This window comes from Balaenoptera borealis, assembly GCF_965194805.1.
Source record: "Balaenoptera borealis genome assembly, chromosome: 15".
NCBI lineage: Eukaryota > Metazoa > Chordata > Mammalia > Artiodactyla > Balaenopteridae > Balaenoptera > Balaenoptera borealis.
Genome location: NC_138871.1, coordinates 65141701 through 65157814, shown reverse-complemented (window position 1 = coordinate 65157814; position 16114 = coordinate 65141701). Strand labels below are relative to the sequence as shown.

General features: G+C 36.8%; 1 protein-coding gene across 12 annotated transcripts in view; it reads left to right on the top strand.

Moving 5' to 3' along the window:
- The window catches only part of LTBP1 (latent transforming growth factor beta binding protein 1), a 419515-nt gene that overhangs the window by 377757 nt on the left and 25644 nt on the right, over positions 1-16114 (top strand). For all 12 annotated transcript variants that reach the window (XM_082356679.1, XM_082356680.1, XM_082356681.1 and 9 more), the window contains 5 exons: positions 4272-4448; positions 5159-5245; positions 10079-10207; positions 10882-11022; positions 12016-12186. In XM_082356679.1, coding sequence (XP_082212805.1) covers positions 4272-4448; positions 5159-5245; positions 10079-10207; positions 10882-11022; positions 12016-12186 — 705 coding nt within the window. The remainder of the gene's footprint in view (positions 1-4271; positions 4449-5158; positions 5246-10078; positions 10208-10881; positions 11023-12015; positions 12187-16114) is intronic.

Here is a 16114-nt window from a genome sequence, read left to right as displayed (position 1 = left end):
GTGCCTGTGGTGATTTTTAAAATAAAGAGAATAAAGCTTCCTGAGTAATCCTATTCAAAGTCATTTGCTGAACATTATTACAGACACAGAGTTTTATAAATTGGTGTCTTTTTCAGGACTAGGGCAGGTGTTTCATTTGGGGGCATTGTTTACTCACACGTAGTTGTGATGTGACTCTTGGGTCACTGTCATCCTGTCTCAGAAGGATATGGAGGGGATTGGCATCTGAAGGCCTTCAGAAAATATTGCAAATGGAAAGTGAAAGCAAAGGCAAGGGCCCATTTAGAATGTTTGTGTCCACTCTAACCAAAGAAATGTTCCAGATCTCCCCACTCCAACAGCAAACCTAAGATTAGACATGTTTAGGGAAAGACTAAAGCAGGAAATAATCCTGTAAGTGACGAAGCAAGAGAGAAGAGCTTCTAGAAAGGGCAGTTCACCAGTGGTACCTACTGCTCAAACCCTCTCTTTAATATTCAGAGCAAGGGAAGAGGGTCACGCTGTATGCGGCTTTGTCACTGAACTCTACATCAGCAGGATTATCTGCTGCCCCCTGGGCAAAGGCAAAGCAAAACAAACTCAGGCTCGCTGAAATGCTAAGAAGCTGAGCCCCATAGAAGAGGTTTGGGGAGAGCATTAGGCGCTGGACATTGGACCCAACCTAAATGTTCTCCTCCAGAAAGGAAGGATGCTGTATGACCCGCGCCGTCCAGCTCATGGATTACTTTGTGTGTCACGTGAAAAGCATCTGTGAAAGTTTCTTCAAAAAAGGCACACACATGAGAGGTCCAAAAACTCATTTCTTATCAGCAGCCATACATACCCCTGGGATTAAAATATACACATTGCTTTTTATACACAGATGTGAAGCCAACCTCTTAATACATATTGAAAAATCAAATCTGAAAATACTGGAGGTGAAGTAATATATTTCCTAGAAGTCTATGGCATGAGATATGAAGTATGGCTTATTAATAAAATTATTAATTATTATATAATAATAAGAATTAATCATATTAATTATTAATATTAATTATATATAATTATTATTATAACCTTATTAATAAAATCTTTCTGAAAAATAGAATTCATTCTTTTCTGAGCTTGGCACCTTCTATAACTTTTGATTTGATCTTTTAAAGTTATTTTGTGATAGAAAAATTCCTCCCCTAGCGACAGTGACATAAACTCATAGAGATTTTTTAAAGAAATCACATTACATGTCTTTACTGAGTGTTCCCCCTGTGGAAAAATGATCTAGGCAGTTAATTATTTAAAGGTTAAGAAGATAGGGAAATTGTAGCTTTTCACAGAATGACCTTTGTGGACCAGTTTTTTTAAAAGGAATTTGCATCTCTTTCCAAACACGGATGAGGGCCTGACTGACCCTCAGTTTCAGCTGTGTAAACATTGAACCTTCAAACTGCTTGGAAAGAAAATAAGAGCAAAACTTGTAATAACCAATGTAAAACCTGAATAATACAGTGATATTGATTATTTCCCTTATGCGATCACCTTTGAGTTTCCTTCCAAAGAAAAAAGAAAAAACTATTTTATTTCTGTGAGTATAAAAAAACATGGTAGAAACAGTGTTTAGATGTATATGAAGTTTTTGACTCAGAAGCCTGTGGTCTCTAATTACCTATGAATATAGCAGCCTTCATTGAAGTGTTACTGTACAATGTTTCCATCTTGTAATAAAAACTGTGACATATCTACAACCTTGTACAAAGAGAAAAACAATTATTGAGCACTCTTTTAACATCGACTGTAAACCTGATTGGCAAAACTCTAGTTGTGTTGCTGACTTGATTTATATTTCTAAATGCATTCATTAATAACTAACTGTGTTTTAGGCAAACTGAATAAAATGAGTGGAATTGTCCATAGTAATAGTCGGTCAATATATTCACACATATTGGGAGAGAGTTTATAAAATTTTTTACAGGGTTCATGATTGATTTCATATTAATTTAAAATACCTACCCTTCATTTTCCTCAGTAATACCCTGTGTAAGAGCTTGGAGCCCCTCCCGAAGGGAATGAACTGGTCATGGTGATCCACTCCATGAAAGCAGGCAAAGCACGTGTCTGTCCCCTGCACACTTGAAAAGCTAGTTGAGACGAGGGATGTGGCAGGTTTTATCCAGTTTCACACACAAGGAAATGATTTAAAACCACTTCATAAACTGCATAGGAATCAGCATTTCAGTTTTTTCCTGGACACTTATTCTAGGTTTGAATTTGTCATCAGCTATTAAGACTTAGAGTCCAAGCTGAATTCTGTCAAGGGTGAGAGAGTGGCATGGACATATATACACTACCAAATGTAAAATAGATAGCTAGTGGGAAGCAGCCGCATAGCACAGGGAGATCAGCTCGGTGCTTTGTGACCACCTAGAGGGGTGGGATAGGGAGGGTGGGAGGGAGGGAGACGCAAGAGGGAGGAGATATGGGAACATATGTATATGTATAACTGATTCACTTTGTTATAAAGCAGGAACTAACACACCATTGTAAAGCAATTATACTCCAATAAAGATGTTAAAAAAAAAAAAAAAAGGTAGAATAATCTGAGAATTAGCCAGAATCAAGGGTGAGAGGGATCCTTTACATTCTCATTGATATTCTGCATTCTGGGAATAATATATACGTCGAAGCTTCGTTTGCTTGCTTTTACTGCCATAAGGGGAAAGAAAGGGCAGTAGCTCTTCTGATAGAATTTTATGACCTTACATTTTAAGAACACCTTTGTTATGTATTAATCAGGTTTCCGCAGTCAGTTTGACCCTGCCAAAGTAAATATATAGGAAACTATTATGAGAATAAATCATTAAACTTTCCTAAGAGTATAATGATCTGCCAACTTTTTTTTAAAAGGTAGGTATTGAGATTAAAGTCTTATCCTTACTGGCAAGTGTTATCCCCGTGTCCCTATAGTTTCTTTGGGTTAAGAATCTGTAGATAGCAGTTCTAATGAAAATATTTCATTAGTATTAATCTAAGTAATTGTGACGGCAGTAGTCAGCTTATCTGACATAGCATAAAATTAAAATAAGAAATTCTATCTGGAGCATAGGCAGTAATTTGAACTCTATAGCATTTAGTAGGGAAGAGTTTTTTTTATCATTTTTTAAAAGCACAAACTTGGGGCTTCCCTGGTGGTGCAGTGGTTGAGAATCTGCCTGCCAATGCAGGGGACATGGGTTCGAGCCCTGGTCTGGGAAGATCCCACGTGCCGCGGGGCAGCTAGGCCTGTGAGCCACAATTACTGAGCCTGCACGTCTGGAGCTTGTGCTCCGCAACAAGAGAGGCCACGATAGTGAGAGGCCCGCGCACCGCGATGAAGAGTGGCCCCCACTTGCCGCAACTAGAGAAAGCCCTCACACAGAAACGAAGACCCAACACAGCCAAAAATAAATAATTAATTAATTAATTTAAAAAAAAAAGCACAAACTTGTTTGTAGACTTCAAATCTGATGGAATTAAATCATTTTTAGTATTAACTGAAAGTAGGTGGAGTTGTTCTTATCATTTGTATTCTATCATATCACCTTGACTTTTATCACAGAGGGTTAAACAGACTCTGTTGGAATTTATCAGTATATTCTTTAGGACACACTTGAGCTGGGACTAGAACCCAGCATTGAAATTCTACCCCGAGGCTCAGCTGGCTCTTATTGTTTCATTCAGAATCATATATTTGCAGCACTTTAAGTAGATTTCTAGTAATGAAAGGGTTTTTTTTTTAATAGACTCAGGTTACTGCAGTGTTTTTCTATTTGTCTTCTTCTGCTTTGTACTGTTTAGAAAATTTGGAGGGGCATGGTTATCTCAGTGACCATCTAAGGGTTAAATATTATGTGTGGCCCCATATCTCTGGTCCAGTGTTGGGGAAAATTTTCATTGATTTACGTAGGTGTTCTGGCTCAGTAAAGAATGACCCTATGTTTGTCAAGAAAGCAGATATGGAAACTGTACTCACAGCCAAATTTACAAGAATAAAGTAATTGGTTAAGGTAAAAGGAAATGATTTTGACAGATTTAGACTCTTGGGGTGGGTTAGAAATCCACCAAAATTCAGGATTCGGGTGCATTTTATCTTGAAGTGGAAGAATCCAACACAAAGTGGAAAGCAGCTTTCTGTAAATGAAGTGCCATTGGCACGTCCGGTCAGTCTTTTTTACCACTGTGTTTTCAATTCCGTTGTGATACAGGTAGATCTGATGTATCCTGTCAACACTCTTTTTTACTTTCTCTACTCTCTTTAGACTTAGAAGTAGATCAACCCAAAGAAGAAAAGAAAGAGTGCTACTATAATCTAAATGACGCCAGTCTTTGTGACAACGTGCTGGCCCCCAATGTCACCAAACAAGAATGCTGCTGTACCTCTGGTGCTGGGTGGGGAGATAACTGTGAGATTTTCCCCTGCCCGGTCTTGGGGACTGGTAAGAATTAGCTAAGTGCTGTGTTCATACTGGTATTTGTTGTGTGGTGTTCATGGGCCTTGGAATGTTCTCATTTGGGTTATTGAAGCCTTGAAATGGTAACATCTACTGGTACCTGCCATAGTCAAAGTGAAGTGAGATTACCTTAGAGTGGGTTTCATTCAGGGCTGGACCCATACCCTTATCCCACTTCAGTATGAATTCTTAAACTTCTGTTTCTCACAGAATATGCTGTTATAGTGACATTCCATATAATATTTTGGCAGAAAGATAATTCAGTTTTATTCCATTTTTAGGTAAAACTAATCATTTTTGCTAACAATGACACAGCATTATTCCTAACTGGAGCTTGCATATTTAAGCTAGGATTTTGGATTCTTATTGAAATTTGAAAATACTAGAGACCACAGTAATGGAGAAATAAGTCATAACACACCATAGTACCTATAGCTAAAACATGTGTAAATAATATATGGGTGAACTCGCAAGGTTTTTTGTAAATTATACTTATGAAGTCATTAGGTTTATTTGCACCTAGTCTGTAATTTTTGAGATTGTACTGAATTTATTTGTCTGAATTAGATGGCAAGATTTGCCTTAAAGTCTCTGAGTCTGAGAAAGCAAAACTGAATTTAAAACATACTCATGGAAGATACTGGTTTGTTTTTTTTTTTTCAACTTTTTTTTTCCCTTGTCTCTCCTGAAATCAGCTGAATTCACTGAAATGTGTCCTAGAGGGAAAGGTTTTGTCCCCACTGGAGAATCCTCTTACGACGTTGATGGCGAGAACTATAAAGGTCAGAATCAAGCAGAAACTAATTTGCAATGTGTGTGCATATTTGACATTCAAGTAAACGCGTGGCTTGGGTCAGACAGAAGGAGAATTCTTTTCAGCCATGGAAACTAATTACAAAGCCTTGAATCCTACCATTGGAAGAAGGCTCCAATGGACTCTAGGGAGAACCGTGGCTTGGGAGTTAGAACACTTAAGGCTGTATGACAGTGGGACTTCACTTAAGATTCTGAGTTTCCACCTCTGAGATAGGAATAATGTTTCAAAGGTTGTCATGAGGATTAAATGAGATAACATATGTAAAAGTACTTAACACAAAATTCTGTACTTAATAAATTCATTCTTTTATTGTAGAATTATATTAGAAATCATATGTTAGGACCAATATAAATTTGAACATCATCATGTTGGCCTTTAATGGTCATCAACAAAGCAAAGATTCTTGCCTTTTTAGAAAGCATCCTACTTTGCTAGGACCATTTACTAATGGCCACAGATTAATAATAAGGAATGGAAAGGAAGAAAGCAAAAGTAGATGTGTGTTTTATATATTTAATGCTATTAGCCTGTAATTCTAAAATAAATGTGCAGCTTTTTAATTTTGGTGAAATTTAAACTACAGATATGAGTATTTCCTCATTAACCACTAACTTTTAACATTTCAGTGATAGAGATATTATGACCTTTTACATACAAAGTAATTTTTTTTCTTTACAGTTTAACATTGAAAACTGTTAAGTGGCTGGAAAACAGACTAAAAACATTTTTACTGTCTATCCATTTTTGCAAACTAGTGTTTTACTAATATGGTATAATTCAGCAGCTGGATAAGAAATTCCATCTGTGTTTTTTTAAGTACATCTATGATTTAATTCAGTGAAATAACAAGACTTAGTTCACGAAATGTGTTTAATGGTTTTCAAATTCGCAAATATCATACACTATGTTCTTTCAGAGATGTAGTTAAATTTCACTTTGTGCTATGAAGTGGAGCCCTGATTTCACCGTAAAGTCATCCTCTTTTTTAAAATAAAAATAAATTCCTCTTCACCCTATCTTAGCAGTGCTGTAAATGGTTGGAAGAATATTAGATTTGGATTCAAACAGTCATATATTGTCGACTTGGTTTTGCCGTTTTCCAGCTGTGTAACTTTGAGCAATTTATCTATGGAGTCTCCAGTTTTTTAAATGAGGACTAGACGACATTAGCTTTAAAATGTTAGAAATGATGCTAATAATACTTGCACAAAAGCAATAGATCACACTTTTTGAGAGTATACTGAGTCCTCTGCATGGATCTTCTCATTGAATCCTTTCAATCCTATCGATGTTCCTCTTATCTCCAGTTTACCACTGAGTAAACTGAGGTTTGTGGACAGTAAGCTCTGTAAATTCTGTGGTGGAAAATGGGTCTGCCAGCATTCTTAGCAACTGTGCTTTCATTAGCTTATTATCAAGAAAGAAGACTTCGACCAAAAACCACAGTTACAGAAAGATAGAGAAGATGAAAAGGCAGAGGGCTATGTACCAGATGAAGGAACAAGAAAAAACCCCAGAAAAACAACTAAATGAAGTGGAGATAGGCAACCTTCCAGAAAAAGAATTCAGAATAATGATAGTGAAGATAATCCAGGACCTCGGAATAAGAATGGAGGCAAAGATTGAGAAGATGCAAGAAATGATTAACAAAGACCTAGAAGAATTAAAGAACAAACAAACAGAGATGACCAATACAATAACTGAAATGAAAACTACACTAGAAGGAATCAATAGCAGAATAACTGAGGCAGAAGAACGGATAAGTGACCTGGAAGACAAAATGGTGGAATTCACTGCTGCGGAACAGACTAAAGAAAAAAGAATGAAAAGAAATGAAGACAGCCTAAGAGACCTCTGGGACAACATTAAACGCAACAACATTCGCATTATAGGGGTACCAGAAGGAGAAGATAGAGAGAAAGGACCAGAGAAAATATTTGAAGAGATTATAGTCGAAAACTTCCCTAACATGGGAAAGGAAATAGCCACCCAAGTCCAGGAAGCGCAGAGAGTCCCATACAGAATAAACCCAAGGAGAAACACGCCGAGACACATAGTAATCAAAGTGGCAAAAATTAAAGACAAAGAAAAATTATTGAAAGCAGCAAGGGAAAAACGACAAATAACATACAAGGGAACTCCCATAAGGTTAACAGCTGATTTCTCAGCAGAAAGTCTGCAAGCCAGAAGGGAGTGGCATGATATAGTTAAAGTGATGAAAGGGAAGAACCTACAACCAAGATTACTCTACCCGGCAAGGATCTCATTTAGATTTGATGGAGAAATCAAAAGCTTTACAGACAAGCAAAAGCTAAGAGAATTCAGCACCACCAAACCAGCTCTACAACAAATGCTAAAGGAACTTCTCTAAGTGGGAAACACAAGAGAAGAAAAGGACCTACAAAAACAAACCCAAAACAATTAAGAAAATGGTCATAGGAACATACATATCGATAATTACCTTAAACGTGAATGGATTAAATGCCCCAACCAAAAGACATAGACTGGCTGAATGGATACAAAAACAAGACCCATATATATGCTGTCTACAAGAGACCCACTTTAGACCTAGGGACACATACAGACTGAAAGTGAGGGGATGGAAAAAGATATTCCATGCAAATGGAAATCAAAAGAAAGCTGGAGTAGCTATACTCATATCAGATAAAATAGACTTTAAAATAAAGAATGTTACAAGAGACAAGGAAGGACACTACATAATGATCCAGGGATCAATCCAAGAAGAAGATATAACAATTATAAATATATATGCACCCAACATAGGAGCACCTCAATACATAAGGCAACTGCAAACAGGTATAAAAGAGGAAATCGACAGTAACACAATAATAGTGGGGGACTTTAACACCTCACTTACACCAATGGACAGATCATCCAAAATGAAGATAAATAAGGAAACAGAAGCTTTAAATGACACAATAGACCAGATAGATTTAATTGATATATATAGGACATTCCATCCAAAAACAGCAGATTACACGTTCTTCTCAAGTGCACACGGAACATTCTCCAGGATAGATCACATCTTGGGTCACAAATCAAGCCTCAGTAAATTTAAGAAAATTGAAATCATATCAAGCATCTTTTCTGACCACAACGCTATGAGATTAGAAATGAATTACAGGGAAAAAAACGTAAAAAAGCCAAACACATGGAGGCTAAACAATACGTTACTAAATAACCAAGAGATCACTGAAGAAATCAAAGAGGAAATAAAAAAATACCTAGAGACAAATGACAATGAAAACACAACAACCCAAAACCTATGGGATGCAGCAAAAGCAGTTCTAAGAGGGAAGTTTATAGCTATACAAGCCTACCTAAAGAAACAAGAAAATTCTCAAGTAAACAATCTAACCTTACACCTAAAGAAACTAGAGAAAGAAGAACAAACAAAACCCAAAGTCAGCAGAAGGAAAGAAATCATAAAGATCAGAGCAGAAATAAATGAAATAGAAACAAAGAAAACAATAGCAAAGATCAATAAAACTAAAAGTTGGTTCTTTGAGAAGATAAACAAAATTGATAAGCCATTAGCCAGACTCATCAAGAAAAAGAGGGAGAGGACTCAAATCAATAAAATCAGAAATGAAAAAGGAGAAGTTACAACAGACACCGCAGAAATACAAAGCATCCTAAGAGACTACTACAAGCAACTTTATGCCAATAAAATGGACAACCTGGAAGAAATGGACAAATTCTTAGAAAGGTATAACCTTCCAAGACTGAATCAGGAAGAAACAGAAAATATGAACAGACCAATCACAAGTAATGAAATTGAAACTGTGATTAAAAATCTTCCAACAAACAAAAGTCCAGGACCAGATGGCTTCACAGGTGAATTCTATCAAACATTTAGAGAAGAGCTAACACCCATCCTTCTCAAACTCTTCCAAAAAATTGCAGAGGAAGGAACACTCCCAAACTCATTCTATGAGGCCACCATCACCCTGATACCAAAACCAGACAAAGACACTACAAAAAAAGAAAAGTACAGACCAATATCACTGATGAATATAGATGCAAAAATCCTCAACAAAATACTAGCAAACAGAATCCAACAACACATTAAAAGGATCATACACCATGATCAAGTGGGGTTTATCCCAGGGATGCAAGGATTCTTCAATGTACGCAAATCAATCAATGTGATACACCATATTAACAAATTGAAGAAGAAAAACCATATGATCATCTCAATAGATGCAGAAAAAGCTTTTGACAAAATTCAACACCCATTTCTGATAAAAACTCTCCAGAAAGTGGGCATAGAGGGAACCTACCTCAACATAATAAAGGCCATATATGACAAACCCACAGCAAAAAAAAAAAGAAAGAAGACTTCCGTCAAGTTGCATCAAACTCTTCATGGGAGTTTTCTTCATCTCAACTAGTTAATGGGCCAAAATATACATTTATAGAAAGGCACATGTCTTAAAGGGTATTTTCTTCAGAGAATATTATTGGTGCCATTATGGAACCCGTAGACTCTTTCATCAAATATGAGGTAGCATCTCCGAAGCTCTATTTACAAATATACCTTCTCTGATAATGTTTTGGGCATTGCTCCATAAACAGAGAAAGAAGCCTGATTATATTTCTACCTCTGTGAATTAGTCCTCACTTTAAGAATTTGATATTTCTGTGTTTTTAAGACTCTTTGTAATATAAATATTATAATATCTAACTTTCCCAACATTGGTTAGACTCTTCTATTTAACTGAAAAACCCAAAATAACTCCTCTTTCTAAATATTTCTCCGTTTTTTCCCCCATAGATGCAGATGAATGCCTACTTTTTGGACAAGAGATCTGCAAAAATGGCTTCTGTTTGAACACTCAGCCTGGTTATGAATGCTACTGTAAGCAGGGGACATACTATGATCCTGTCAAATTGCAGTGCTTTGGTAAGTTTTAAGAGGCTATAGTGTGATGTGCTATGCAAGTACACGGAAAAAATAAGTAATGCTACATATCAAAACAATTTCTTTGAATCTAAATCATGTGTTGAAAAGATCTGTAAATGTTTTATGGATCTTTTTCTTGAGCAATATTTAAGAAAATAAAAACCCTTCATACTACTATTTGAATAGATTTCAAAGAGTTAATATTCAATGTGGAATTATAATTCAGGTCACTGGTATAACCGAAGTGTTCTTTTGGTCTGGGGAGCCTCCTGTCTCATCACTCATACCATGCACTGAAAGTCATTTTTAAATACTGACCCAGACTTTAATGCCTAAGCAGAAAACCATATACACTAGGCAGAAAAACACAGCAAAAGGAAATAATTTTAAAACTGTCATACAGAGACATTTTATCTTAAATTTCTAAGCGTATCCTGTTCTTAAATGTTTTCTTTCCTTATTTAATGTCAGCAGCTGTAGGGCAATGTTATTTTTCCAATCAGTACAACTTAACATTTTTAGAGTTGGAGCTGTTCTCTTTTGGATGATGATGTGTAGCTGATTAAAATGTGGCAGCCCCTGGAATCTGGACTAAATTCAGCAGTGTATTAAGTTTGGTTAAGTGTATGAGGTGCAGCTGATTGCTGATTTTCTTTCATTTTTTTTCTCTTAAGATATAGATGAGTGTCAAGACCCCAACAGTTGTATTGATGGCCAGTGCGTTAATACAGAAGGCTCTTACAACTGCTTCTGTACCCACCCGATGGTCCTGGATGCTTCGGAAAAAAGATGTATCCGACCAACTGAATCACATGGTATGTTTGGATATGAGATGCAAGTCTGTGTCCAAATAAATGTCATAAGGTTTTCCTTTTGACTGAAATGTGAGCTGTTGGAAAATTTTAAAATTGATTCCTTGGGTATTTTGAAATAATTAAAATGAGATGCTAAGAGAAAGAATAAGATGCATATCATCAGTATGTAGGAGATTTAACACCTTGCACATACTGATTTAATGGACAACAGAGTACGGAGTGGCTGAACAGATGGCAGAGCTGTTCCGTGCCTGAGGGTTGATCACGTTGAACCATTAGAGGCAACTGAGGAAGATGTAAATTGAGGGAAAAATAATTAGGTTTGCTTGACTAGACTGGAGGACACAGATGAAGCTGGACAGAGCAGAGGGCAGAATTCGTCAGATTGGTGGAGGGCTCTGAAGTCCATCGGTAGGAATCCCTGTTCATCCCCGAGAAGGCAGTGTGCCACTGACTGATCAATGGCTTAATTGATCAACGTATCAGCACATTCAGGAGACTGCTTTGGTTGCAATCAATTGAAAAGTAGAAAGGTTCGAATTAAGGACCCTAGGATGAAGTGTCACTAGTTCAGGGCTTCGGCAAATGAAATGGGTGAAAAAGGATGAATCCCAAAAATTTTATGTAGAAAGAAGTGGTAGGATTTGACAGAAGAGTAAATGTGAAACATCAAAGACCAGAAGAATAAGGAGTCCATCAGGATTATGAAGTACAGGCAAGATAGTGGAGGGTTTTATGTAATGATGGAAGCTACGGAGGGAAGGATTTAATTGGAACATGATGGGCAGGTTGAATGTCAGCTGATTGGAATGACACCCAGTTGGAGGTGACAGAGGTTTGATCCATGGAAAGACCAGACTGGCTTCAGACTTTTGCTTGGAAGTCACTCTTAGAAATAGGGATGGAAACTCTGAGACTCGCTGGCTTCTACCACAGTGTTTATGAAATAGGAATAACAGTGCAATTGTCATGGAACCATGTCTTCCCTTTCAGAACAAATTGAAGAAACCGATGTCTACCAAGATCTGTGCTGGGAACATCTGAGTGATGAGTTTGTGTGTAGCCGGCCTCTCGTTGGCAAGCAGACAACATATACTGAGTGCTGCTGTTTGTATGGAGAGGCCTGGGGTATGCAATGCGCCCTCTGCCCCATGAAAAATTCAGGTGAGCTCCTACCTAGTTCCTTCTATTGCAGGCCTTTGGAAAGATCCTTTGGAGCCTGACAATTCTCTTTTACTTATACATCTTCACCTTCACTCCTGATATCTTACTTTCATCAGAGGGGTGTGTGTGTGCGCGCGTGTGCGTGTTTAGGGAGTGGAAGAGCAGGCTTGCATAACATCTGGCTCCTGGTTTACCTCCAATCCAGACCTTGTCATTAATTTTTGAAACCCTCATTCCATTTCCCCGAAGAATGATAAATAACCCAAAGAGATATAATGCATCTTAGCAGTTGGTGGCATAGGTCTTTAGAATTTATATTTCCTGATACTTCTTTTTTTTTTTTTTTCCCCTACAGTCCTTCTCATTTCTAACAGTTTCTACTTAGAGCAAAAAGTATTAATATAGACAGTATAGGTCAAAGCCCAAGTTTTTATGTCAACCCCTTTGTGGGAGAGATCACAGAAGGGTTAGAACCATAAAGGAAGAGAGTAGAAAGTAAGTAAATGTACTTGAACAAATCTCCTTGACTTTCAAGTTTTAGACCTGAGGTTAAAACCTTTGGTCAAATGGAAAAAAAAAAATGGGACTGGCTAAGCTCTCAGTTTCCTCCCCTCTCCTCGTGTGGGAGGAGGGCTGGAAGGTGCTGACTCTTGGCTCCCAGGCTGGGCTACTTGGTGACTGTTGGGTTCTGCGCTGATTGCTTATTTCTCTTCTTGACGCTGCAGCTACTTACTGCCTGTTAAAGGAAAGCACTTGAAAGTGTTCAGTATAGCATTTTGTTTTTGACTATAGAATCGATTTGTTAAAGCTGGAAAAATACTGTGTGGATATACAGTGAAAGAGTTTATAATGAACAAATTCTCAGAATGGCCAAGAGGGGAAGAATTGCTTGAAAAGAGGAACTGCATTAATTTTTAGTTAATTAGAATGTAATCTTCAAGATATTTAATAATAAATTAGCTCTTTAGCTTGGAAATAACTTAAACCAATGTAGCACAAAAAAGAAAGTAGTTTGAAATGCCGTAGAAGGAAAAGGAACAGCAAAGGATGAAGAGCAACCTCTTAAAGATATAGATGGTAATGATAGTAGTCCAGAAATGGAAACAGGATGGGTTCTGGGGTCAGAAAATCTAGATCTGGAATTCAGAACTGCCCACAGCAGCTGCGTGACTTGGGGAAAAAGAACCTCACCCAATGCAGCTCATTAATGGAGACATCTATCTTGTTGGGTTGTTGTGAGAACTGGGAGGATGTAGATAGGGCAGGAACACAAGGAGTGTGGTATATTATTAGCATTACTGTGGCCTCTGTCCCTAGAAGCAATTGCCACAAGGAGAAGGTGAAATCTTAAGGAAGTGACTATAATATATATGACTTGAGTCATCTTCTCACGATGCTTGAATACCTCAAACCTTTCTACTTAGGCAGTGTTTTTATTGTTTAATTTAAAAAAAATATATATCCTTCTTCTAAAGAATTAATCAAAGAGGTTATGTCCCCCTCCATCTACCCCATCACAGCTGAACTCCGCTCCTTGAAGATGTTCACTCTTTTTTTTTAATTGAAGTACAGTGTTGATGTACCATATGTTGCAGGTGTACAATATAATTATTCACAATTTTTAAAGGTTATACTCCATTTATAGTTATTGTGAAATACTGGCTATATTCCCCATGTTGTACAATATATCCTTATAACATTTTATACCTAATAGCTTGTACCTCTGAAGATGTTCACTCTTAACAGTTGGTTTTAATTATCCAAGTCTTTTTTCTACACATTAACTATTGTTGTATTTTTAATCCATATTAGTTATTATATATTTATATTTAGGAGAATATTTAAAGCTGAAATCCATATCATCGATCTGAGGCACACGTTTTTTGATTTACTCTTTAGCATCTCTGAAACTGGGGGTATCTTATAATTGATGGTATCTATTAATGGCCACAAGCGATTTTCTCACATTTTAGTGTCTGTTATATCAGGATGTATTTTGCAATCTAGGGTATCTTAGAACTGGTGAAAGATGGTAACTTTTAAATGGCTGCACAGACTCTGTTTTATGGATGTACAGGCATACCTTGGAGATATTATGGGTTCAGTTCCAGACCACCACAATAAAGTGAATATTGCAGTAAAGCAAGTCACCCAAATTTTTTGGTTTCCCAGGGCATATAAAAGTTAAATTTACACTGTACAGTGTTTATGTCTGTTAAGTGTGCTATAGCATTATGTCTAAAAAAATATACATGATAATTAAAAGTACTGTATTGCTAAAAAATGCTAACCATCATCTGAGCTTTCAGCAAGTCATCTTTTTGTTGGTGGAGGGTCTTGCCTCGCTGTTGGTGGCTGCTGACTGATCAGGGAGGTGATTGCTGGGGATGGGGGTGACTGTGGTAATTTCTTAAAAAAAGCCAACAGTGAAGTTTGCCACCTCAATTGATTCCGCCTTGACAAACGATTTCTCTGCGGTATGCAATGCTGTTTAATAGCATTTTCCCTAGAGTAGAACTTCCTTCAGAATTCAAGTCAGTCCTCTCAACCCCTGCTGCTGCTTTCTCAATTAGTTTTACGTAATATTCTAAATCCTTTGTTTCAAGAGTTAAGTTTACTGTCTCATATGGGTGGGGTTTGTGGCACCCTACAACAATTACAATAGTAACATCAAAGATCACTAATACCATAACAAATATAGTAATAGTGGTAAAGTTTGAAATATTGTGAGAATTTCCAAAATGTGACACAGACAGGAAGTGAGCAAATGTGGTTGGAAATATGGTGCAATAGACTTGCTTGATGCAAGGCTGCCACAAGCCTTCAATTTGTTTAAAAAAAAAAAAACACAGTAAAGGGAAGCACAGTAGAACAAGGTATGCCTGTACCATGGTTTATTGAATCACCTCCAGCACTGGACATTTGGGCTATCTGTCTCCCCCAACCCCTGCCCTTCCCCAGTCTTGATTTTCCTATTATAAACAATGCTGCAATGAACCTTCATGTATGTATCTTATATATAGCTGTGGAAGTGTCTTGATAAGAAAATTCCTACAAATGAAAATATTATACTATATTACTCTCCAAAAAATACAGGACAGATTTACACTCACATTGACAGTGTTTGAAATGCCTTTTCCTCATACCCTTTTACCATTAGATATTCTCAGTCTTTAAAATTGTTATCATATGGGTAAGAAGGGTATCTTATATGCGTCTCCCTATTTCTAGGGAATTGGAGCATCTTTTCCTTGTTTATAGATGATTTGTATTTCCTTGTCAGTGAATTATATCCTTTGCCCATTTCTTTGGTTGGACTTTGTGTCTTTTTCTTGCTGATTTGTAGGAGCGTTGTGCATATTCTGTCCACAACCCCAACATTTGGGTTATGGAAACTTCTTTATGAAAGGTTCTGCATGTATTTTCATTTTATTCTGTCCCTGTCCTGATCCTGTGATATTAAGTATTTACTGCATGAAAATCTGATGAGCTAGTTGCCTTTGCAAATCAAATCTAATTGACTAAGTTTTTTAAAGAATATTCAAATTATTTTGGTGTTAGAAATGAATTTTAGAATATTGCATCAATTATTTGTAACTGAGACTTTACAAAACAAAATTTTAAATGTAAATTCAAACAAATCCATGTGAACAAATATATACTGTTTAATATTTTTAGGAAAGTATGGGGTACGAGGAAATAGTGGTACCACATGCCAAATTAAAAAAAAAAAAAGTTTAGTATCTTTGCTGCACTCTTTCTAGCTTATATATGCACAGTACTGGTGATAAATTTTCCGAAAAGAATCACTAGTCTATAGTCAGCCAAATCCTCAAAAATCAGTGATTTTCAGTCTTTTATTTTTTTAGAAAAAGGTAGTCTTTTGTCAACTGAATTATTATTTTAACTTCCAATATATATAAATTCT